The 24813-nt window shown below is 42.8% G+C and overlaps 5 protein-coding genes across 10 annotated transcripts in view; all 5 read right to left on the bottom strand.

Moving 5' to 3' along the window:
- Positions 1–4111, bottom strand: part of LOC124431311 (neuroligin-1-like) — an 82010-nt gene extending 77899 nt beyond the window's left edge. The window contains exon 1 of the mRNA XM_046979054.1: positions 3876–4111. The gene's annotated coding sequence lies outside the window, so the exon portion shown is untranslated. The remainder of the gene's footprint in view (positions 1–3875) is intronic.
- A 4193-nt stretch (positions 4112–8304) lies between these two features.
- On the bottom strand, positions 8305–11746 carry LOC124431466 (ATP-dependent RNA helicase DHX33-like). Of its 2 annotated transcripts, none has more exons than XM_046979416.1 (8): positions 11618–11746; positions 11317–11564; positions 10367–10984; positions 9878–10110; positions 9354–9704; positions 9066–9264; positions 8724–9006; positions 8305–8573 (listed from the first exon to the last, which is right to left on the bottom strand). In XM_046979416.1, the coding sequence occupies exons 2-8, from the start codon at positions 11550–11552 to the stop codon at positions 8397–8399; spliced, it is 2097 nt and encodes a 698-aa protein (XP_046835372.1). In that variant the 5' UTR covers positions 11553–11564; positions 11618–11746; the 3' UTR covers positions 8305–8396. The 2 variants fall into 2 exon arrangements, with proteins under 2 accessions (XP_046835372.1, XP_046835373.1); XM_046979417.1 differs by having other exon boundaries at positions 11625–11685.
- Positions 11747–11792: 46 nt separating this feature from the next.
- Positions 11793–15667, bottom strand: LOC124431468 (major facilitator superfamily domain-containing protein 1-like). 2 transcript variants are annotated; one of them, XM_046979421.1, is made up of 7 exons: positions 15024–15667; positions 13969–14245; positions 13456–13872; positions 13072–13383; positions 12878–12990; positions 12560–12798; positions 11793–12482 (listed from the first exon to the last, which is right to left on the bottom strand). In XM_046979421.1, the coding sequence occupies exons 1-7, from the start codon at positions 15184–15186 to the stop codon at positions 12345–12347; spliced, it is 1659 nt and encodes a 552-aa protein (XP_046835377.1). In that variant the 5' UTR covers positions 15187–15667; the 3' UTR covers positions 11793–12344. The 2 variants fall into 2 exon arrangements, with proteins under 2 accessions (XP_046835377.1, XP_046835378.1); XM_046979422.1 differs by having other exon boundaries at positions 11793–12462; positions 15024–15661.
- Positions 15668–15856: 189 nt separating this feature from the next.
- Positions 15857–17508, bottom strand: LOC124431474 (chromatin complexes subunit BAP18). 3 transcript variants are annotated; one of them, XM_046979437.1, is made up of 4 exons: positions 17379–17508; positions 16863–16954; positions 16366–16464; positions 15857–16267 (listed from the first exon to the last, which is right to left on the bottom strand). In XM_046979437.1, exons 1-4 carry the CDS (start codon positions 17394–17396, stop codon positions 16000–16002), a joined length of 477 nt encoding a protein of 158 aa, XP_046835393.1. In that variant the 5' UTR covers positions 17397–17508; the 3' UTR covers positions 15857–15999. The 3 variants fall into 3 exon arrangements, with proteins under 3 accessions (XP_046835393.1, XP_046835392.1, XP_046835395.1); XM_046979436.1 differs by lacking the exon at positions 17379–17508 and adding an exon at positions 17102–17229; XM_046979439.1 differs by lacking the exons at positions 16366–16464; positions 17379–17508 and adding an exon at positions 17102–17229.
- On the bottom strand, positions 17486–18945 carry LOC124431472 (probable RNA methyltransferase CG11342). Of its 2 annotated transcripts, XM_046979432.1 has the most exons (3): positions 18456–18945; positions 17723–18314; positions 17486–17627 (listed from the first exon to the last, which is right to left on the bottom strand). In XM_046979432.1, the coding sequence occupies exons 1-2, from the start codon at positions 18648–18650 to the stop codon at positions 17760–17762; spliced, it is 750 nt and encodes a 249-aa protein (XP_046835388.1). In that variant the 5' UTR covers positions 18651–18945; the 3' UTR covers positions 17486–17627; positions 17723–17759. The 2 variants fall into 2 exon arrangements, with proteins under 2 accessions (XP_046835388.1, XP_046835387.1); XM_046979431.1 differs by lacking the exon at positions 17486–17627 and having other exon boundaries at positions 17658–18314.
- Between the last annotated feature and the right edge of the window lie 5868 nt (positions 18946–24813).

The raw sequence follows: 24813 nt of genomic DNA, 5'->3' as shown, positions 1-24813 counted from the left end.
GCTTCGAACGCGTCATAGGTAACTTGGCTGTTCGATAAGATCGTCCCTAGGATCGAGCTCGTTACATAGACGATAAGGTAGACATCGTTACTCGGCTGGCATTACTTCCGGAAATATATCAACGACAGGTGGTACGACAAGCGGAAACGTAAACGATCGTGACATACGACGCGTGGCTTAATCGCGTCGGACGATGACGTTCCATGAATGAGAACGTATGCAGTTCCAGCGCGTACTATTACTATTTCCATCCGATATAGCTAATCCACCGAGATTTAACTAAGACTTCCGATCTTAATTCGCTACCTTACCGCTCGAACCGAAAATAAATCAATGGATCGTCACTCGCCTCGAACATATCGATTCTAATATCGATAACGAGTATCAAGGGAAAGATTATGAACGATTTCAGATAAATGATATCACGCTGTTCTTCGTAGATCGAAATATTCATTCGAGTTTGCAAACTTATTTATGCGTTCGAATCGGTCGATGAAGCTCCAAAGTGTTGTTCTTAAAATCGATAAAATATTTCTCTTCGAAGCAATTCCAATAGCATAGGAGAAAATAGCGTATCGTTAAGCTACACCGCGTTGGATTTCCTTCTTTCTTTTCCTATTTCTCGTAGACTCGATTCCTAGGACGACGAGAAAAGAGAGATAAAGAGTAAAGAAAAAAAGAAAAAAGATGAAGGAAAAGAAAAAGGAAAAGTCGATGAGAAAGGTGGCGGAAAAAGGGCGGATGGCAGCCTCAAAGATATAGACCGTGGGTTGTAGTCGGGTGGGAAGGGAAGATTTTCGGACCGGAGATTGGCCCTCGTAAAGTTCGCTTGGGAAGAACGCCAGACTTTGCGAAGAGAGCGAAGCACGTGGAACGACGAATCGCAGCCTGCTTCGAATTTAAGCCTTCCTTCCAACCATCTGCACGTTCCTATCCTTTTCGTTTTTATTCGAAAATAGCCTCGGTTTCATTCTTATTTCCACTTAATTATTTCCCCTTGTCTTCGTTTACGTAGCTAGAAATCGCGGAAATGTTGAAACCCCGTCCATTTTGCTATCGAAATGAAATGGGATTCAGTCGCTGTATACGAGCGCACATAATGCATGGCTTTCTCGCAAATTACAACCGATTAATCCGCGCTAATGAAGCCGAACGTCGAAATGTAAATAAGTAATTCTCGCATAAGATGTTTCTTAATTCGAAGCTTGCTAAAACTTGTTCCTAATGCATGCTTAAATCATATTTGGGAACATTATATATATATATATACATATATATATATATATATATATATATATATATATATATATATATATATATATATATATCGATATATATTGCGATACGCTAACCAGCACGTAGGGACGCACGAGGAAATGGTAAGGAGAGGGGGTAGAAGAGAAATTTTAGGAATGCGATCCTTTTGTCCCAAATAGCAATTTTTCCCCTCCTAACTGTGTGTGACTTACCTGCCACGTCTATCCTCATTTAAAGTTTTGAAAAGCGGGGAGTAGTCCGTCGGGTAAGAATCCTACCGGACAGGATTAGGCACTTTGTAAACTTTTGCCACGATGACTAATCGACGCCAACGTACCTAGGTATATACCGAAGAAATATATCGAGGATCCCTCGCAAAGGCCTAGTCAGTCTGTCGTGCGGTTCTACCACGAGAAAATCCATTTCGAACGCGTCGCTTTGCGGTCCTGCAAATCCAATTCCATCCATTCAACGTCTTTATATTCCTCTCTCTCTCCCCCACACACCCTCTCCATGTCGACACGAACCGCGGTGTACCGCCGTTCTCACGGTTGTTAATCGTTATCGTTGCGATCGATCGAACGAGAATTATCAAAAGTGAAAGTATTTGAACGAAATTTATCGTTAAAATATAAACTCGTACTTTCGAAGAAATTAGTGTAATTCCTCGTATGACTCGTAGACGAGAGTTTGATGGATTAAAAAAGGGGATGACGCGAGACAAGAGAAGAGGACAAAACGAAAATTTGCTTATGCACCGTGCCTGAAAATACGAAACGCGAGGATGAAGAGCTTTGTACGCGGATTACCGTCGTCGTCCGTCTTGCTACGTCTCCTCCTTATACTCCTCTTGATCGCGGTGCACCATGGGCGAGCCGAGATGGAAGAGAGCAACGGCGATCCTATCGCTTTGTTGCACAAGACCTTGAAATACTGTCGCTGGATTTACGAGACTTATCGCGAGGAAATAAAGTTGGGTTATTGCTGGGCCGATTATTTTCTCGGATCGAACGACATTGAGACCGATTTCATCTCGCGTATCATCGAGAACGAGTTAACGAACTTGAAAGAAATGTCGATTCGAAGAAAATGCAAGAACGATTCGAGATACTGCGAAGAAGATTTTTCTTATGGAAATCCTTCCCGGTACGGCGTTGATGCTAAATCATCGTTTCGTCAGAATTACGTAGAAGAAGGAAGCTCGAAAAAGGATTTCGAAGAAATTTCTCGAGCGAATATCGAAGAGAGATATCCTCTTTCCCAGCGAGCGACTATCGATCAGGAAGGTAATTTGGAAAATGGTTTAAACCATTGGTCGACTCTCCCGAATTATCCTTCTCAATTTACTTCGAGATCGAGCGATAAACGTTCACGTCGTTGGAGCGACCACGAAGCTGCTGCTGCTGCTGCTGCTGCATCCGTCAAAGTCGCTTATCAAGGATATTCTGTAAAGCCGAAAGTTTTCTCCTTGTTAAATAAAAAGTTAACTATGGATCGTGAATCTTCCTCGAGTGAAGCATCGTCCTCGACGGATACGACGGACGTAGCAGGGCATTTGGGATTTTTGTCTTCTCGAAAAGTTTCCGTTCTAGATAAAGGGATGGCTCGTCGATCCACGTATTTCGATAAAAGCGATCGCGAAGAAACAACGGCGACGGAGACGGCTTTGTCGTTATCCGTAGAGAAATATGAACGCAACCTGGACACTTTGAACGTTACCTTCGAACAGAATCGAGATCGGCGATCTTTGAGAAAGAATTCGAAAGCTCGAAGCGGTCGATCGTTTACGAGTATCCTATCGACGACGGCCGAGCATCCAATTTTTATCGAAATTTTAAGGACTTTAACTGTATTAGCTCGCATGGGTCAACTGATAATAGATATCGTAGACTCAAGCGAGGTTCTCAGATGTACCAGAGACTATATCTTGAAGAAGACGATCGAGTGGATAGACAGGGCATAGGGAGGGTGGGTAACATCTTATCGAGGGATCGTTTTTTTAAAACGATCAACTATCTTTATTATAATTATATTTCACGCGTGTGTTTGTGTAAAAAGTTACAAAATAATATTAAGTAGTAATAATATCGTAACCGAGATCGAACGTTCGAATATTAATTTTAATAAAACTGTTGTGTACCCGATGAAAATTCGAGTATCTTATTCGTTCTTACCAATACGAACAAATTACATCGAGTTTAGCTGGCAGTACGTCTCCTCACTAATTTAACTAGGATCTACGATATATTCGTGGCTGTGATCCGATTTACACAACGAATAATCCATATCCTCGTATCCCCCGTTGTTGTTAGGGGAATGAACGCATCACGGGGACAATTTACCATTGTATCTCTACGTAGAATACGGAGAGGGTTGGCGATCGTTTAGACCGATATACTCGAATTCACTCGAGGAAGGGACGCTACCTCGATGGGATTGGTTCGCCTTGGAGATGCACAATTAAGAGGCTCAAAGAGAACGGATCGAACCTTCGAGAGAACGAGAGCTAGAGGGTGAGATGAGGAATGTAAGGAGGGATAAACAGGGAAAGAGGCGTCGATGGGTCTACGCTAGTAGTCGATATAGTCGGAACGCAAGGAATGAATTTTTGAAACCACCTGTTGCTATAACCGCTGCCCTTCCGCTTAGACTTCCTCTTCCTCTTCCCCTTCCTCTTCCCGTTCCTCTTCCTCTTCCTCATCCTCGGTAGCATTCCCCGACATCGTCGTTGACCCCGCGAAACTCGGCTCTCGGACTCGGATCGATATCGAATATTGAAACAAACCAGCTAGCGAATTCGAAATCGAATCAAACTTCTTCTAGAGAGTTTTCGAGGAGTAAGAAATATCTCTTCGTTCTTGGTCGAGAAGAAGACGAGCACTGAAGAGGACCGTTCCAGCACCAGCTAGAAAATGGTTAAGTGAAACGAGCTCGTAGTCTTTGGGGATTGCGCAAACATCGGTAGTTACAATAGGGCAGCTTTCATACGTGAAAGGGTCCGAGCGCTCTAAGAAAATGAAAAACGAGTGCTCGGTTATAGAGAGAAGAATATGGCCGGATCTCATAGAGTCCTGCCGATGCTTCTCTTTCGTTGCTTTTCTACGGCGCAGGGTTCGCGAGAGAGAGAGAGAGAGAGAGAGAGAGAGGGAGGGAGAAGATTCGCACGGAAAAGAAAGAAAGAGAGGGAAATAAAAGCGGTCAATTATGTATGTGGTTGGTATATTCGCGCGAAAGCTTTTCCCATCGCGGTTTGTTGACATTATGGTTGGAACCGCTCTCGTACACGTTTCTCTCGACGAAGAAGAAGGAGAAGAAGAAAGTAGGAGCAAAGAGGGAGGGATCACTCGCAGATACTCGGATACGGTGCGCGCCTTTCTAAAAACATCGCGGCCCGGCTCCATTCAAAGAGATATTCATTATTAAGAATCTCTTAAGCAGAGAGAAAAGAAAGTCGAGACGACCGCGGCGTTCGAAATAAGAACCCAGATAGGGGAAGAATAGCATGAAAGCTCTTCTTCGTACGTTCTTTTGCATCTTTCGCGAGAAAGGCAGTCTGCCTCCCTATCTATTTCCTATTTTCCTGTCTTTTCAATCTTGGTATACCTACCTATGGCTACCGTGCGTCCATTCATCGAAGAAGCGACACACATTGCACGTATCTTTGAAATATAACCATCCGCGTCCAAACTCTTCGATATTTCATTCTTAATTAGAAGGAACAAGCGAGGTATGGCGCCAGTCAAGAGAAAGATCCAGTCGGCTTTTTAATAGCTACTCTCTCGTATCTTGAATCGTTTAAAAGATATTCCACTACTTAAGACGTATGCATTTCTCTTGATACATTTAGGTAGATTCCTTTTCAACGCTTCTAGGTACCTTCTCTCGTTTCCTCACATTACAGGTATAACAGATCGCGACGATTGGATTAATCAACGAAATCTATTAGAGAAGACGTCAGCTACTTTTCTCGCGACTCTCTTCCCATCCCATTTGATTTTCAAGGACGACGTCTCTTTCTCGGCGCAGTCTCTCGTATCCGAAGGACTTTGATATCGTCTCGGACAAATCTTCTTACGAGTTTTCCTCTATCTCGGGGCACGTATAATGCCGTCTTCTTCCTCTTCTTCTATCTCTCCGCGATAACATTAATGAAATTCTATCGCGCGTTAAGACGAGACTCGCTCATTGTCAGTCTCGTCTTCTCGGCTTTCCATTGATTGCTTGCGTCGGCGTTGTCCTAATAAAATTCTTGAAATTTTCTTTTCTTCTACCTTTTTTCTTTTTTCTTCTCTCGACGTGGAAAACCGCTAAACCGAGAAAGGTGAACGTGCGTTTTCTCCATTCTCGAGCATCGCTTTTCTTTAATGGAAAAAGGGTCGAAAGTATATCTTCCTTTAACGAGAAAAAGGAAAAGTTTTTCGAACGAGTCCTTTAACGTAAATGAAAAATCCCAAAGAGCTTGTGCGGCTCGTTAGCGATCCTTCGCGGGTTCGATTCGTCGGCGCTCGGACGCGATAAACGTTTAATCGAATCCTTTTTGACTTAAGAAAAAGAGAGAGAAGAAATCCTTTGTTCTCGTCGTCGTCGTCGTCGTCGTCGTCGTCGTCGTCGTCGTCGTCGTCGTCCAGCATCGCTCAACGCGGCGCACGAGAAAAAGGAGGAGTTTGGCCTACGCTCGATATCCATTAATTAATGAAAGGGAACCGCGGAATTTAATTCCGTTTCGTCCCATGAAGAGGCTAAAGCAGAAGATCGAAGAAAAAAAAGTCCAAGGAGAGAGACTAAATGGACGAGAAAGAAGATTAGGAAGGAGAAAATAACGAGACTGGAAAAGTGAATTCCGTGAGAAGCGAAATAGTCGGGTTGCCTACGAGGAACGCGCGATTAGAAGAAAAGAACACTGTAACATGCGAAACGAGGAAGACGAGGAAGCTTAAGACCGTTCATCGCCCCTTCCACCGTTTTCTATAATAGTTTACGCCAACAACGAGTTCACACGTAATTCTTGACCGATTTTCAGGAACAAGATCCTTTTTAAAGGATGTATGGCCATTAATAGAAATAATAAAATTAAATCGTGCCTGTGAAACATGATGTTTTTTTAAAAATGATTTATGCATCGAAATAAAGCTTTTTACAGCCGCTATTGATTTTCGTATAAAACGCTTGACGCGTAACGACACGAAACGTGTGTTTTGCTTTCATTCCAAGACGAACCTCAGATTTTCTGATCCATTAATTTTATTTAGTATTACTTACGATCCGTCAAAGTCTATATCTGGATTATATCAACGCAACTACTACCGAGGTAAACTTCTAGCGGCATATTTCAGTGCGTTAACAAAATCTTTTCTTGCTACTTTTAACTGGACATTTAAAATGCTTACGTAGCTGATCATACTCTTCGTTGGACAACAGATCGATTCGATGGAATCATAAAATTGTAAATAATCTACGCGAGCTTATAAAATGATAGGGATAATCTTATAATAGGCATTCCCTTATTGCGCACGTAGTACGTCTTTTGCCCATATCTATCTATGAGAATCATGCTGATATGATCACGGATGTCACGGATGCGACAGACAAGAATGCGATTTTCCTCGGGTCGAGAAAGAGTCCTAGAAACAGCCATCTTCCTTAGCGCAGAAACTAAGGCGCTCGATAATTCGATATAAAGGACGCGAGAATGCCTGCGCGAGCCCTCTTTACGACTAACTCCACGACGATTAGATCCGATATTAGATTTTCAGCTTCGACGATTCGACGAAGGCCAGAGAGAGGGGAGGGAGGGAGGAGAATGTTGGAAGGGCACGCAAAATATGTCTTAGTTCTCTTCAGCCTTTCCTTTATCTTTTTCTATCAGTCCTATAATAAAAGAGGAATTTACTATATACGAGTATGTATGTATGTACGTACGTACCTTTAGGCTCTTCCTTGTCGAAAGGACAATGACTACCGAAGAAACGGTTTTTTCATCGACGTCCTTCTTAAAGAATAAAAAAGGAGAAAGAAGAAAAAAGAAAAGAACAGAAATGAAGAAAAAAGGGCGATAAAAATAGATGAACAGCCGAGGTCATTGTATCCGCCGAGCAAGAGAATTTTCAGCTGGGATTTCTCCGCATCGGCCGGTCGCGAGTAAGAGCCGAGATTAACGCGAAACGCATTCCATTTTATGGACGCTTGACCATAAAAACGACTTTTTACAGTGGCCCTTAATGAATTCGATTAAGTAGTCGAGGCTGACCAAATAAAAAGGAAAAGAAGAGCAACGTCTATCACTAGCCAATGTGGTTTAATGTGTAAAATAAGCGCCGGTCAACGATCGATGAACACTTTCCTACTCTTTCTATCGAAATTCAATATTTTTCGAATGGACGGACCCTCTCGAAAACTATCGATCGTTGACCATTTGCCGTCCGATATCGTAACAATTACGAAAACTTTTGATTTTTCGAAATTGCTTTCGGATATTTTCGATCCTCGTTTTCGATGCTCGCACGACGATCAATGTTAGTTATAGAAAATTGAAAACGATTCTATTTCCAGGCCACCTGTTGTAGAGAAGCCTGTAAACTCGTTCACAAACAATGTCGACGTCGACGGAGGAGTAGGAGGAGGAGGAGTAGGAGTAGGAGGAGGAGGAGGAGGAGGAGGAGGAGGAGAAGGACAATTCCAAAGCTTCAATCGGTCGTTCGTGTCAAACAAATCGTTTGGCTCTCCGTTGAATTAAACGTTTTATTAGTTAAGCGAACCTCCCTCCCTCTTTCCCCCTCTCCTTATTTCCGATAATCTGTAAAATTAGATTAGACAAACGTCAAAATGGTACACCGTCTTTGCAAAGATTTTTCTTTCAGTAAGCCTTTTTATAACACGTTTGAACGTTAACCTTTTTAGCTTGAAAGGGGACGATTTGCAATTCCGATGGCGAGTCCACGAATAGATCGTGTGTGTTAGCTCTTTGAAAAATCACGAGTAAATATTTATCAGATATAGGACCTTAATTATCAGATTAGCTAGCATAAAAAGAATATGTAAAATGGTAAATAACTTGGATAAAACTTTTATTCGATACGTGGAACGTTTCTTTTCATTGTTGACTGTATCGATAAAAGTCATCGGATTAAAATATAAATCGATCATTCGTGTTTAACCGCAACGACTCCTTTCTCCGACAGCCAGGAATTCTCGATGACGGACAAATCACGGAGGTAACACTTGCCTGTGGCAACGATTTCCGTGAACAATATCAGAGATGGTTTCGTACCGTGTAACGTCGAGGATGGATGTATAGCCACCGGCTGTTTCGAGCTTACCTATGCGTATGAATTAGAACATTCGATTAGTCCTATATATCCTTTCGATCGTTGACGATCTATACGTCGTTTTATATCCTCAGGATCAAACGATTCATTATTTATCTATCAATACATGTTGAATGGAAGAAAAGTTTTAACGATATTTACCGTGACGTAGGTGTTATTATCCCTTTGTAATTCCGCTAGGTTCTCGTATAGCCCTTCGAGAAGAGCCTTCCTAAGCTGTTCCGTATTTGTTCCGCAGCTGGCCTTATCCAAATTCGCACGTTCCGCCAAAGTAGCGAGCTGCTTTCGTACCTCCGTGGCATATTCCAAATTCCGATGGTGTAGAAAATTCTCGTGGCACCAAACCTTTTTCTGACTGCCGGTGCTCGTATAACCACGAAAAACATTTAATAAGGTTACGTGGTCCCCCTCGGGAGAGGCGAATCTGTAATGTTACGATCGTTGGCTATTTATTTATAAGGAAAAAGTTTAATCGAAAATTACCGTGACTTGGCGGCATAAGCCTGCTGTCTCTTGGCCGGTGGATCGGTAAATATCGATTCTCCGGACAGGAGGGCAACCACCGTCAGAGCTTCCTCGAGACATCGATGTTCTACGGAGGCTAGAATCACTTTGGTAAATCGAGGATCCAAAGGGAACAAAGACATCGTTCTTCCTAAAGTAGTCAATTGCGGCGGAGAACCTGTGAAAGGAGGATAGTCGGTCGAAGAAGAGAACGTTGAACAGGAGAGGATGGGAGGTCCCTATCGATTTTATAACTCGAATCGATACCTTTCACGGCAGCGAGCTTTTCCAAACATGTCACCGCTACGTCGACCGCCTCCTTCGGTGGTCTCTCCATAAAATCGAAGCTAGTAATATCGACGCCAATGGCGAGAAGCTGAAGAGCGACTCCAGCTAGGGAACACCTTTGTATCTCCGGCACTGGCATCTCCTTCATCCTCTCGAACTCGTCCTTTGTATAAGTCCTGTAACATTTTCCCGGTGCCTCGCGAGCGGCTCTTCCTGTCCTTTGCCAAGCTTGCGCCTTTGAGATCTGTTCCACCTTCAGAACGTCCAGTCCCGTCGTTGGATGATGCGTTCTTGCTTTGACCACGCCGGTATCGATCACGTGTCGAATACCTAGGTCGACGAAGCCGTTTATGCCACACTCATCGTCTATCTATCCGTTCATCTACCTTATCCATCTACCTATCCACCTACCCATCCACCCACCTATCCACCTACCTATCCATCTATCTGTCCATCTACATCCGACAAGATCTAATGCTATCTAATAATATCGGAGGACTCACCACCTATCGTAACGGACGTCTCGGCAACGTTCGTCGAGAAAATAAGCTTTCGCATTCCCGTGGGGGCCGGCTTGAAGGCTTCCAACTGCTGATGAGTCGGTAGAGCCGAGTAGAGTGGAAATACCTTCAACGGTGGATATCCCTTGCCGTCCAACTGTTTGGCAACCTGTTTCGCATTAACTACGGCAGTTTCTATCTCTTCCTGTCCGGTCAAGAACACGAGAATGTCTTCGCTGGAAATGACAACAGCCCCATTTTTGTAATCCTTCACCCTACCGCCAGTTATATATAACTGTGTGTATATATATATATATATGTATATATATATATATATATATATATATATATATATATATATAATATACAGTATATATAACTGTATATATATATATATCACAGACACGCGCGCACACACACACACACGTATATGTGTAACTGCAAGTATGTACGTGTACAACTCGTTATCGAAAGAAATGACGAAACTCTTACTTGGCCGGTGTCTCCCGGTGGATTTGAAAAGCCGTGACCATGCTAGAAAAAACATAATCCTCTTGACTCTTCACAGCATGATAGATCTTCACTGGATGCTGTCGACCCTCGAGATATAGGACAGGCGCGTGGAAATACTTGGCGAACTTATCGGCGTCTATCGTCGCCGACATGACCAGCAATTTCAGTGGCGGCAAGTTCTTCAGTTTCCTCAAATTCTGCGCTCGTTTGGTAACACCTAGAAGGACGTCCGTCTGAACGGATCTCTCGTGAGCCTCGTCCAATATCACCACCGAGTAATCCGAGAGTATCTCGTCGGTCATTGCTTCCCGTACCATCATACCGTCGGTCAGGTACTTGATCCTGGTTTGAGGTGACGTCACATCCTCGAATCGTACGCAGTAACCCACCAGCTTACCAGTTTCTACCCCCTGCTCCTGTGCTACTCTACGAGCTATGCTCACTGCGGCGACCCTCCGTGGTTGCGTTACACCCACGCGACCGCTAACACCAGCTATTCCGGAGGAGAGCAACAGTTGTGGAATTTGCGTCGTTTTGCCGCTACCGGTCTCTCCGATAATGATCAACGTACTGTATCTTCGTATCTCCTCCAAAAGTCTATAAATATCACATTACTATCAATTTTATTTATCCTATTGTCGAACGATCGACGATGACGGCGACGACGACGACGACGACGACGACGAGGACGAGGACGATTTTCAAAACCACCTGTTACCAACATCTTTGAATAGACGCGCCCTCGGAATAACGCTATCTATCGGTAAGCATATGAATTTACAATGGCCATCGTCAATCGACTCACCGTACGGAGGCGCTGTTCAATTTTCTTTGAAGAAAAGATACAATGAAATTCCCTCTCTATCTGAGAGGGGGAGAGAAAATAGAAAGGTTAAGAAAAAATTATATTTCTCGTGTTTGAATCTCACCGTTTACGAAGCCGATAAACTGGCAGAGATTTTCTTTGTTGATGCACACTGGCGGTTCCTTGTTCTGTAGTATTCTCGACATTCGAAAAACTTGAACCACTACTCTCCTCGTGTTTCTGTACTTTGGCGGGACTCTCCCCAAAAACGACAGTGTTCGGTCGTTTCGGTGCTAATTTGGAAAAACTCGACGTACCCATAACATTGTACTTGGAGTCCGCATTGTCGTGAACACCCATTTCGAGAGCCAACTAAAACGATATCATAAAACAATCGGAAAATGAGACAGGCTCAGCTTACGTACCTTTTACCGGTATAATACACTCGTGCCACTCTCCTCTGACTCGAGCCTAGTACGATCGGCACCTCTTCTTCTTCTTCTTCTATTGCATGAAAAGAGGGGAGGGAGAATAAAATCATATACTTGTTTTTTTTCCTCGTTAGGCTAGTGTTGGGCAAGAAAACTAACGAGACATTTATTTCTTATTTTTCTTTTCTCTTCTTATTTTCTTTTCTTCGTCGTACATTTATTTCTCGCACATCACAACAACAACAACATATATATATATATATATGTATATATTACACACGTTTACAGCATCTTACGTATATACGTCTATGCGCATCCATATATACATAACAAAATATATATATATATATATATATATATATATATATATATATATATATATATATGTATGTATATATATACACGCACGCGTATATATATATATATATATAATTTAACGAATAATCTCATATCTATTTGTAACAACGCTTTGCGAACAAAACCAGAGGTAGAGATCAATCCACGTAGTAGGTGTCCCGCAAACGAGCGATCGTAAAAGTTCATAGTTAGTCATCGTGAAAACTTAATACGTTACTGTATATCCCACGGTTCGCGGCATTAATCGACTTGACGTATTTGGCAATATAAAATCTTGATCGGTCGACTTAGCCGCAAATGAAATAACATTCGACGTCGAACGTAAAAATATTCCATTGAAGAAATTATCACAGATTAGCACTATTTAGAAGGAAGACAACGAATGTTTTAGCGAGATTTCAAAGGAATACATATAATATTCAGCTAAATGCAGAGTATCATCGTAGCGGCCGATGAATGGGTGCTTTTGCATGCGGTGGTACCTGTAACGAGTATTAAATATCTTTTTTATCGACGGTAACGTCGAGGCAGGTACGAGGGTAGATTTGTATTGGTAAAAAGTTACTCTATACGTTATACCATTGCACCAACGCGAGATAAGTAGCGATTTCTGATACTGATGTCGGATTGCGGTTGCAAAAGATCATCGACCGATAGATCCGAAGTAGACTCGGGCGACAACAATTTCTTCCTCTCCAAGCTTTCCGGGGTATGCCGAATTTCTTCGTATTTCTCTCGTTGTCCCGGTGTCATGTTCAAGTAGCCACCACTCGTAGCCATGTCGGTCACCCAAATTGCAGCAGCGGTTATCAAAGATACTACAATTAAATTCAATTTGATGATAATAAAAATCCAATCGATAATATTTATGTAAAATTTGATGTAAAACGAACTCACCCCAAAGCCATGCAAGGAAGAATATCTCGAGAATCATGTAACCACCACTGTCGACGATGATTCCAGCCAATATGGAAACGACAGCAAGACCAAAATTTTGTACGGACTGAGCGCTATACAAGTACAATATAAAATGATGATACAATGTCTTTTGTTCGGCTTTAGAATCGCACGTTGCAACAACAACAACTTACATGCCATAAGCAGTTCCTAATTGATATTCCGGCGTAACAAGAGCGATCAAAGGCCATAAGCTGCTAGCAAGCATCGAATAGGCGAATCCCATGAGTATCATACACGCGTATGGATTGACGTATGTGAAGGCTAAAAGGACATGGGCCACCATCGTCGCGCATATGCTTAGAAAGACCCAAAAAACGTTTTTCCCTATTCTGTCCACGAGATAGCCCAAAACTGGAGATGCGATCGCCGATATCGAATAAATCAAGGAATTAACGGTATTAGCGCTCGAAGGATCGTACTCGTACTTCCTTTCGAAAAATACTCTGGAAAGAAAGGAAAATAACAATTTCTTATTATATCGTCCAATATTCTGGTATATAACGCGCGGTACTTACTTTCCGAGGGCGATGAAAGGAAATATCGCTACGTAGTAAGCAATGCAGATGAGCGCGATCAACCAAAATATAGGCTTGAAGTCTTTAACGTCTTTTAGACTAACTACTTCCGGTTCCTGTCCTTCTCCTCGCCTTAGCAATCTTTCAGCACGTTTATCCATAAGACCCAAAATGAAAGCGCATATCATAGAGCCCACGCAAGTAATAGCGGCAAGAAATAGAACTACGCCGATACATTCTGGGCCCGTATAATACTGAGACACGTAATTGTAAATTGGTTCCATTACCAAAAAATTCACGGTAGATCCAACACGAGCAAAGCTCAATTGTAGTCCAAATACCATATTCAGTTCCTTTCCCTTAAACCAAAGTACGGCATAACTGTTCTGGGCGACTGCCAATGATTCCGCCCCTATTCTGTCGAATAAAAAGAACGTATGGACGTGTATTGTATATCTTTGCTCGTTCCCAATTACCATATCGTCAAGAAATTCTCTATGGTGGTAAACGTACCCGAAAACGAATCTTCCAATCATCATTAACCAGAACGCATTGACCATAGCTCCGGTGGCAAAGATGACCTGTCCGATCAGGGTAAGTCCCATATATATGATGGTACCCAAACGAACGCCAAAGACGCTATCCAACAAGAATCCTCCGATGAAGCAAAGGATTACATTAGGCCAGGAATAAATGGAATATAGCAAGACAAATTTGCTGGTTGACATTTGCAAGTCTGTCTTGAAATTATCCTGCAGCGCACCGGGATTGTCGAAACAAAAATAGGATCCTGAAACACATAAAGGGGGAGTAATAGTCGAGAATTCTCGAGGTAAAGAAAAATTAAGGATCGGCGGTATTTTATTAGTGAAAAAAGCAAATGGAACCGATGTCGATAAAAAAATTAATGTCGTCGGATAAAACGAACCGCGTTTTTACGATTTTACGATTTATCCGAGTAACTTGCCATAAACTACGATTCTCGAGGTCGTTTATCAAATTAGAATATTTCCTCCTGAAAAGTAGGTCACTTTCGTTCCAACCATCTGCGAGTTTCGTTATATCGTTGGCACTCCCCCTCGCCCCCCCCCCCCACCCCTCTTTCTCTCTCTCTCTCTCTCTCTATCATTTTTCTAAGGAACGAGCATACGCGTTCAATCAAACAAAGTTTCACCACGCAATCGCTTCAAACTTTGTTCTCTGATGAAACATATGGACGTTCGTGTAACAAAAAGAAAAAGAAAAAATAAGAAACGATTAATGCTTATCTAGCAACATTTAACATCAATGTTTATCGCAAGGATGAAACTTTGGTGGATTGGATAGAGAGGAAAGAAGAATGCGAGAGAGAGAGAGAGAGAGAGAATAAAGACAGCTAAGACGATAAGATATTAATAAGAAATGTTTCTTTGTGCAAATCCATTAAGAAATGTTCGATGCCATGTAAACGTTTACGTTATTCCTATTCCTTCTTTGATTCTTTTGTTTCGACGTAAAAAGTAAACAATGGCTACTAAAAGTAGTTCGCGCGTGAGAAAAACTTGAAAAATGTGTTAGAGAGGCCGTACCGAAACCAAGCAGGCACATTAATGCCAATCCGAGAAATCTGTAAGGTAGTCTTTTCGGGCTACAAAATCCTTGCAAGGCAATCTCATCTTCAGAACGGTCCAGAGTCGGGTCCACGGTTTGGTTCAGAATCTGATTCGGACTCCCTACGATTTCACCCTCCATTTCGATTTCCTCGATTTCCTCAATCTCGTCGTTGATATCGTCGAGGCGCCCCTCGAATTAGCCCAATAATATTCCTTTTTAACGAAATTATTTCTCTATTTGGATGAGGTCGAGGCTCCACAGGTGCTGCTTCTGCTGTTGCTGGCTCGATCGCGATTTTGCGCTCCGTATCAGGCTAATTTGTCATCACAAGACTTAGTACGAACTTTGAACGCGCTCGACTTGGCGACTTAATTTTTCACGTTTAAACGATTAAAAGGACCAATTCTTTCGCGTCCGATTATACGTATATAATTCATTCGAATGAGCGCGTTTCTCCTCGTACAATTAATTGCTCGAACGAGCGAAACTAATGAAAAATTGCATCGTTCCACGTTCGTTATCTGTCAAATGCTCGTGCGTCGTACTTACACAAGCTACCACCGACCCATCTGTCCCGTGTATTTGTCCGACAGCAGCCGAGCAGTATCGACGAGAAGTTTGCAACGGACGCGCGAGAAAGTTTCTAGGTTAAACGTTGGCTTAATAAATAGGGTTACCAACTCAAAAGACAAAATAATCCACGTGTTAGAGAATTTTACCACCTCTAACAACACTAACGTTTTCTCCTCCAATTGATTTTTTCTTTTTCTTTTGTTAAGGATCGTCGAAAGAAATACGCGTTTTCAAATGTTTTTTCGATAAAATTTATTTATAAAAGATCTTACTTTTCGTATTCGCTTCGGGCTCCTCGCTTGATATTAATTGAGTGTAGACGATTAATATCTTAAGTATTATAGGTTAAAACGAAACAAGAAAAATACGTCGTTGAAATTAAGAAGCTACCTCTTCCGTGGCACCTTCGAATTCGAGCTTTACTTGACAATCCTCGGGTAGTCCTTCGACGTCCACCTCCGATTCGGGTGCATTTAACATGTTCAATGTAACTTCTGCGGACTTTCCGATCAGACCTTGATTACCAGCGCTTTGCTGCTGTTTAGATCCCTGCTGTTGCACCACCGTAGACTGTTGACTTTGTTGTCTTATCGGCACACCCGCTTCCTCGAAAGCCTTCTTCTTCAACGTTGTCCGAATCTGTGAGCTGAAAATGATACAACGAATTGGTCAACATCTCGTCAAGCCTGACTTAGAAATTGAGAGACCGTCGCGACGTCTCGACGCGGCCTCGTCCCAACTTACACCGTTCGTCCCTTGATGTGTTCGCTTATTTTGTTCAAGTCTTCGCTGAAGGTCTTTACCGAGTGACGGAGCATCTCAATTTCCTCGTCAGTCCATTTACTATCGACAGGACGTACATACATACATCGCGCATACATATATCTATGCATATATATATATATGTGTGTGTGTGTGTGTGTGTGTGTGTGTGTGTGTGTGTGTGTGTGTGTGTGTGTGTGTGTAAGTTTCCAAAGAAGAAGAAAAAAAATCGTAAAGAGCGATAAAAGAAAAATCTTTTAATTCGCTATTTGAAAAGCGCGCGCCTCGCTACGACTTTACGCGGTCTCATTGGTCCGCGTCACGAGACGCCATCCATCATGGCGACGATGAAACGCCAAACGTATGCGCGTACTAATCGACAGAAATAAAGAGAAAAGAAAGTACTACTACGTAGGAGCGTGTGTGTCCTACGGATTAATAGGCGATATACGTATGTATATGTTTCAGTTTGAAATTACCCTGCCGGTGAGTCCGTCGTTGGATGTAGTTGCATCGTCAACTCGCCGAGCTTGTTGAAGGCAGCTCCAGCCGCGGTGAAAATCTCACCGACCTGCAAGTACAACGAAAAGATATCGATGAAATGAAAAAAGAACTCGATCTTTCGTTTTTATCCTCGACGAGTATACGAAAGTAAGGAAAAATAAAATATTCTCCTTTCTTCGCGATAACTAATCGGTAACATAAACGTAAACATAACCTTTTGTCCACTCGCAGGCTCCATCGTTGTTGTTGGACAGACGGACAGAGAAAATGAGAGAGAGAGAGAGAGAGAGAGAGAGAGAGAGAGAGAGAGAGAGAGAGAGAGAGAGAGAGAGAGAGAGAGAGAGAGAAAAGGAGAGAGCGCGGAATGCACGTGACTCGGAGAGCGGTAGAAAAAGGAAGACGTAGAACGGTGGGGAGAGAACGACCGTTAAACACTATGTGGCGGGAAAGTGCCTAAAATCATCGACTATGAGCGCCTTTTTTTCGCTTACCTTGCTCGCAGAGTTCATCTCACGATCAGTTTGTTGTTGCGCGCATACGCGTCACACTTGGTGGAAAGGAAAAAGCTCGTACGGTATTGCCATCTTGCGTCGCTCTCACGATCCTTTCCGTTAAACAATTGTAACTTTAATGCTCTTTTTGCCGGCCTACACCCCGACCAGACCCTATAACGTACGCTTCGCCTACCTCCTTCTCTTCCTCCTATTAAAATATCCTCTCATGGTATCGATCGTTCCTTCCTTAATTACGGAAATTAATAAGACATCTTCTTTAAAAAAGTAATTTGTTTTATTTTATTTATAAACGCGTAATTATAATCGGTACGTTTACATACGATTGTACATTGTCATATGGAGGCATTGGCATTATTATCAGTTTCTCGCGAAAATCATAATTTTTCTTTCCCAATCGTTGGCAGAAGATACAATGACTTTTCGAAAATCGCATAGATCGGTCAAGATTCGTTCTATTTGGTGGGACATGTCGCCGTTGCGTTTCAATTTCTTTATCAGAGGGAAGTCTTCCAAGTTGGCCAATCGCAATCTCCTCGAAGCGTTTCTGTAACACTTCCAAGGTTGTGGCTCGACGACGATCGTGTCGCAGATAGAACATGCTTTGCGAAAGAACTCGACCAAGCCGTCGTCTCCGTGATTAAGGTGGATCCACATAGAGATGGAGAAACAAAAGACCGCGTCGAAGCGAGACCTACCAAGTTCCTCGAGATATCTCGAGATCGTCGAATCGCAATCGGACGTAAGAAATTCCAAGTGCTCGAAGGCGATCCGATCTGGACGAGGATTACCCTCGCGCGATCTCTCGACGAGAATCGGATCGAGATCTATACCGAGGACGAAGATGTCAGGTTTATCGCCCTCGGAATTTGTCGAATTAACGTTGAGAAAATCGTATAGCTCGTACGTAAGTTCCTGTTTAACACGAGAAAGATTTTTCTTTTTTTCTTAATTTTTTCTTTCATACGCCGACGGAAAAAGTCGAAAAGGAGGAAGGAAAAAAGAACTCGCGTGCCGATTTACGAACGCGAGTTTCCGACAGCTGTCTGCCCTTACCCCTGCATTACAGCCAATGTCTAGCCCCACGTATTTCCGGTCCGAACAAACAGACTGCCAGACGTCACGCGGAAGTTGCCGCACGCGCTCTTCCGCGCTATGAAATTGGTAGTAATTCATAAAGTTCCCGTATCTGCTCGCGCCCGGATCCGCCTTTATTTTCATCCTCTCCGTCCCCTCCGGATCTTTCGACATTTTACAAATTGCCCACGTTCGATCTGCCCTGCTCCTCGAGGATCTCTCTCTTTTCGATTAGAGAAATATTCTTTCTTTCACTTTTCTTTTTTTTCTTTTCTTTTTTTTTTGTTTGTCTCCAATCGTTGCATCAAAGAGATTACAACAAATCGATTAGATATTTATGTTTTACAGTCGTCGATCAGTATGTGATCTCTAACGCAATTATGGAGGATTGTGAAACTTTCAAGAGAGAAATTTATGTTAACCGTCAACGATTTGTCACGACTCGTGGACACGCATGGACCACGTGCACGTACGTATTATATATGTATATCTGCTACGAGCGTAGTTTCAAAGAGGTATGTCTATGCTTTTGCGACGAGATGCAATGAACGACGGAGACGGCCGCGTATACGCTCGGAGTTAGCTATGCGCGTACTCGTTTACCACAGTATGCTCGATTCTTTCGACCGACAGAAGACAGTGCTGCCAAAAGCGAGAGAGAAAGAGAGAATCGTGTTTCTCGCAGAGCCTCTTGCGATGCTTTACGAACGATAATCGTATCGTCCTTAGAATTATAGAAATTACTCGAAGAGGAATTACGTGGCTCGTTACGAACCAACGAACGATCCTAAAAGAATCAATCGATGTCCGTTGCTAACTCGCATCGCGAGCACGTTATCTTTCCGTAATCTTTCAATCTTATCCTAATCTTAATCCAAAGAACGTCCAATTTTCTTTTATGCATATATATTTGTATATGTATGTTTTTTTTTATCCCTTTACGTTCGAGCCCATTTCAGAATGTTTCATTCAATGGCGATAATCGAAGGTAAAACGAGTCGCGTGCCAGAAAGATCTCGGTGAGACTAAACATGAAGTAGACGGTGCTGTCATCTGATGGAAACGACGAAAAATTTTCATTCGATTGTCGAAGCAAAACGTTCAATAACACCAGATATTTATTATCGCATTTAGCTGTTTAAGTATGCACGCATTTGTTTCAGTCGATTTTTCTTCTTTTTCCTTTCTTTTCTTTTTTTTTTTTTTTTTGTTTTTTTTTTTTTTTTGTTTAAGGATCTATACACGCAACACAGTGATATCATATTTATTTCGACGAAGAGGGGGAGAAGGCGTCGTCTGCTGAAAGAACAACGATGTCATTTCGATGAAGACAAAAGATCGAAGGATAGGATCCAAGGAAGCGAGACTCGTACGAAGAAACGTCCGCGACCCAGATAAACGTTAGCCTTCACGAACGTAGCTCGATCACAAGGAGAATAGGATGCGTTTGCGTTAGAAACGCGAAAAAAGTTTTCACTCTCTCTGTCTCTCTTTGGTCGTTCCTTTGCCTAGTCATCTACTTCGTTCTAACGATCGGTCGAGGCTTATTAGTCATAAGCCCATCGATACACCGAGTTAGACGAATTAACATTGTCATATCGAGTAGCACCTGATGACCCTGACTTCCTGTCGGACCAACCGATTGGGAGAAAAAAGAGAAAAAAAAGGAAGGAAGATAAAAAAGAAATGATCGAGAAAAGTGGACTCGCGAAGGTCTCTCAATGACACACCTACAATTATGTAAAGCCCTCCTACGTAGCGCGTGTCGCAATAGTTCGCAAACAATACGACGATAGATTTGAGTACGTTCCTCCTACGTTTGCGAAACTCGACACGGTGTCGGTGCGATTCTCGCCGAGAGAAGATTGCACGAGCGCAATAATGCAATTCGATAGGGAAAAGGATCAAGATTTATTGGGACACGTTGCACATTTTTTTTTACATCGATATTATTCGTACCCGCCGAATTATATGAATGTTTAGTTTGCGGAGAAACAAACGTAGGGCAAGATTTTGGGCTTGTCCCTGAAAATAACTCCCGAGAGAGTGTGTCTAGGTTTAGAAAGGTCAGGTAAGGAAGTAGAAAATAGGCAGGCCTTTTTCAGGTACGGTCTGGGTGCGCCATAAGGTAATCAAACGAAAAGCGGAACGGCTAAAGCAGGATCGCCGTAGGCAGGCCAAAAAAGGTGGATACAAGAAGCACACGCACCACAGGCAGAGGGGCAGGTGGAGCGTGTTCGAGTATCTCGCGTTCGTAGAGCACAACGCTTCCTTGCATTCTCTTGGGCTTCTCTCGCGTCAATTTCCTTCTCCTTTTCGTTCTTGCCCGACGAGCAGATGCGCTCGTGAACGAAGGCATCTGCGCGAAGGCACGCATACTCGGCACGTACTCCGGAGATAACGAGAGAAGGATCGCGACGGCGCAACTTTTTGCGGTAGAAACCGAGTAGAAGAGAAAAATATACCAATCGTATGCGAGCCAGGCAGCCTAACCGTGCAGACAAATATTGAATTTCGTTCGGCTTTTCTCATTTCTTTTTCAAAGAATCTCTTTTCAAAGAATGGCTTTTAATGTACGCGAGTATTGCCAAACGCGCCGACCAAACCGGTTCCCCCCCGTTGCTCTTTTGAAATATCTCAGAGGGGAAAAAGGATAAAGCGATCGCGAGATTTTTTCCTGACGCGCCGATCGGATTAAGCCAAGCGTTCGACCCAAGCTCAAGAGGATCCTTACCATGCCCATAATCCCAACGAGAGGATCCTTACGCATGTGATATCTAAATGCAAAATGGTATCGTATCAAGGATCTCGTTAAAACTTAGAGATATCGTTAATCGTCGAGTCGTAATTAACCGTCTTTAGGCCAACGTGACACGTGACGTTATTGCATCTTCCAGACATTAATGCGTTGCGGATTCATATCGGTAATATGAATTATTGGTAAATTGGTACGACATTACCGATATCGTAATCTGGTAAAACACGTTGTTCGTGGATATATCGAGCGGTAGAAGATGAGAAGAGTTAGTCTTCTAATCTCTATCGATACCAATTTTTTATGCGCTCTAATGCCGAATAAACGAGAATGATAACGGAAAGGTATTAGCACGCACGAGTTTACAATAATTTTGCCAATAGAAGGAAAAATGATAATCGCCGAGCCCGTAATTGTGCCGTATGAAGCAACCGTGTAGTCGTTATTGCCGCAGCTCTACGACTTTTCGCTCTAGCTCTCGTTTTAGCTCTCGTCCGACGTTAAGAAGGATCGTTCAAATTCGTACGAAAATGTCCGAACAAAGGGGGCTAACACGTACCACAAACCGTAAGGTCTCTCCTCTATGATGCATAGGTTCGTGAGTGGGACGATTAGTCAGCGCGAGTTGACATCATCCTCAATACACGTACGTATGTGCGCACGTAATGTTATCCCGTGTAAATCGAAAAAGGGGAATTGGATGCCTTTATCGGGATTATTCTAACTCCATTGGGATTATTCGTAACGTTGCCACGTACGGTTGCCACTGAGAAGTGTCTAATTTCTCAAGAATGTTCTTCCTCTATGTTGTAACGTCTAAATATACAGGAGGAAAATGTTTAGTAGGAACACACGAATTTAACAATAAGATAAGAGATCAGACGTTAGAAGGCGGAAGGATAAATATTTGTATGGCGCCGAATCGGTCAATGCCACGAGGGGACAGCTGGGAGAATCCTTTCCTCCATCCTTTTCCCTTCTCTTCCTTTATTTTCCTCTTTCTTCGAGCGGGGCTAGACCGAAGAGACACGTCGATGCTTCATATGGTTACCATAATAGGTTATCCTCGAACGTGGCCGATACATAACTCCGGAAGTTGGCCGTAAAGCCGATCGGTACATCCGGTTCATTGAATTCCCAACGTTTTCCAGAACCATGGAAAATCCCTTTTTTCCGGACTCGAGACTTTAGCGCGTCAACGTCATAGCTCGTTTAGACGAGGATCTTCCTTTGCCGACAAACGTATATAATTGAAAACGATCTCACGAGCGACGACACAAAGGAGAATTTCCGTCGCTCGTTGCTCTGCTGGCGGCTAAGCTCGGCTCGTTGGGATCAACGACTAGATCTCGCGACAAAAGAACTCTCGTACTGGCGCGTATCGTTCGTTATAGCTGTGCCTATGTCAGGACGCGGCCTATATCCTATGCTCCTCGTCGAACTTTCGAGTCTCCCTCTTCCTTGAAAACTTCTCCCTTTGCTAATAATATATCCGTTCGATGTACTCGTATATATTATACACAGGCATGTGCTAATTGAAAGATTCGAACAGCAGTGACGAAGGAATCCTTCGAAATAGCCGGATAATTTCGAAAGTATGGTTAGCATCGTAAATCTTTTCTTGACCGAGGAAAATGGAAAAATGATGTTTCGTCCTTCCATTCTATTGCTACCTTTTGGTATATACGTGCTTTTCCTCAGAATACCAAGAGATATATGAAAGAGCAGTAAAGTTAAAGACGGCTTAATCCTCGGCTAAATCCGCTTCTCCACGCTTAACGGCGTTTTCGGTCGTCCTCACAAATGGACCGCCTTATGTACCAAGGGATGTACCAAGGGATGTACCAAGGGATGTACCAAGGGTTCTTCCTTCTTAAATAACCGAGGATTAAAGTCAATTCGCTGTCGAATCGCCTCGACGTGGTTAGAGAGTCGCGACGAATCGTTAAGAAACGACGACGCGTTTATTTATATATTCATTTTCATTCTACAGGATCATAGGATTATGACGTTTCATTAGAGCAGCGAGCGAGCGAGCGAGCGAGCGAGCGAGCGAGAGAGAGAGAGAGAGAAAATGAATTGAGCGAGATTGATATAACGAACGTTTAGAGATATTTCCAAAGTTATGCGAACAACGTTTCATCTCGCTTCGTCTCCTTCTCTTGTTTGACGAAGCATAAATTATCTTCTCCTTGTTTTTTTCTCTTTCTTTTTTTTTTCCTTCTTCTTTTCTTTATTTCACAAATCTTGCACAACGTCCGCCGCCGACTTTTGACTACATTCAAAAGAATTTGTCTTGCGAAAATATCAAAGAGTTGGTAAAGAAAAAAGAAAAAAGAAAAAAGAAAAGAAAAAAGCGATCGTCGACGAGTTATATCGGCGAGAGAGAGAGAGAGAGAGAGAGAGAGAGAGAGAGATCGAGTCATCGAAAAGAATTCGATTCCGAAAATGATTGGATCTTACGAATTCGTTGGACGAACCTCATCGCGTCTAGTCGATCGTAACGGAAGCCGATCTTGTAGCGGATGACGCGACTTCCGGGACGTGACCTTAGGAATTCCAATTTGCTCGTCGCTAGGCCGCTGCTTTTCTCTCGTCCTCTCCTCTCATCTCATCTCCTTCCTCCGATCGTCAAAATCTCTGTTTGCTCAGCCGGCCGGCCATTCACTATTTTCGTGCTCGCGTCATTGCCGCTCACCGATTCGCCGCGGCCTTCGTTGCGCGACCTTATCATCGACGAACGCGTGACAAACGTTCGAGAACGATCTTATCGTTTGTACGAATAGTTTGACAAAAAAAAAAAAAAAAAAAAACACAGAAGATCCTTCCTTTCAATTCAACGTTCGACCTCCTGGAAAGAGATAAGCGCAATATCGATAAACGTTCGATCGAGATATACGCCGCCGTTTGAAACAAATGTAATCTCGTTCGTTCGATTAAAAAAAAGGGCTGCGCTCTTAGATCGATACGTAAAACCTACATTACCGGCGTACTTTGTATCTTTCTATCGGACCCGATTGATTTTCTATCGTGTTATCGAAGTAAGTCGCCGTTAAATAAATAAAGAATAATAACGATGCGATAAGAAAACGTGAACGTTTTCGTAGACGCTCGACGAGACCGTCCGTCCATACGCGATAGGAATATATATATATACCTGAATACTACTTTGCATTATAATCGAACGATCAAGACGTATGTACTTGACTCTACATACGGCGGAGACTCGTTATTGCGACGACGTTGAGAATAAAAGAAACGAGAATCATCATTTGTAAACGTAATTATACTTAACCGAGGATATCCGCTCGCAGGTCTTTCATCGTTTTTCTTCCGTACGAACGGGCGACGAACACAAGTTCGAGATCTCGATCCGCACGATCTCGATCGTTAAAAACGATATCTCACGTCTGTTTGAAGAGACGATAAATATTCAAGGTTTACGTCGGATGATTTTCTAGCGAGCTTGCACAAACTGTATTACGTATATGCGTATGTATGTATGTATGTATGTATGTATGTATGTATATGCGTGTGTACGGTAGATATACGGTACATCCGGCTGGTCGTCTCTAATTCGCT

This window comes from Vespa crabro, chromosome 21, assembly GCF_910589235.1.
Source record: "Vespa crabro chromosome 21, iyVesCrab1.2, whole genome shotgun sequence".
NCBI lineage: Eukaryota > Metazoa > Arthropoda > Insecta > Hymenoptera > Vespidae > Vespa > Vespa crabro.
Note: the sequence above shows the minus strand (reverse complement) of the source record. Positions and strands in the feature narration are given on the sequence as shown.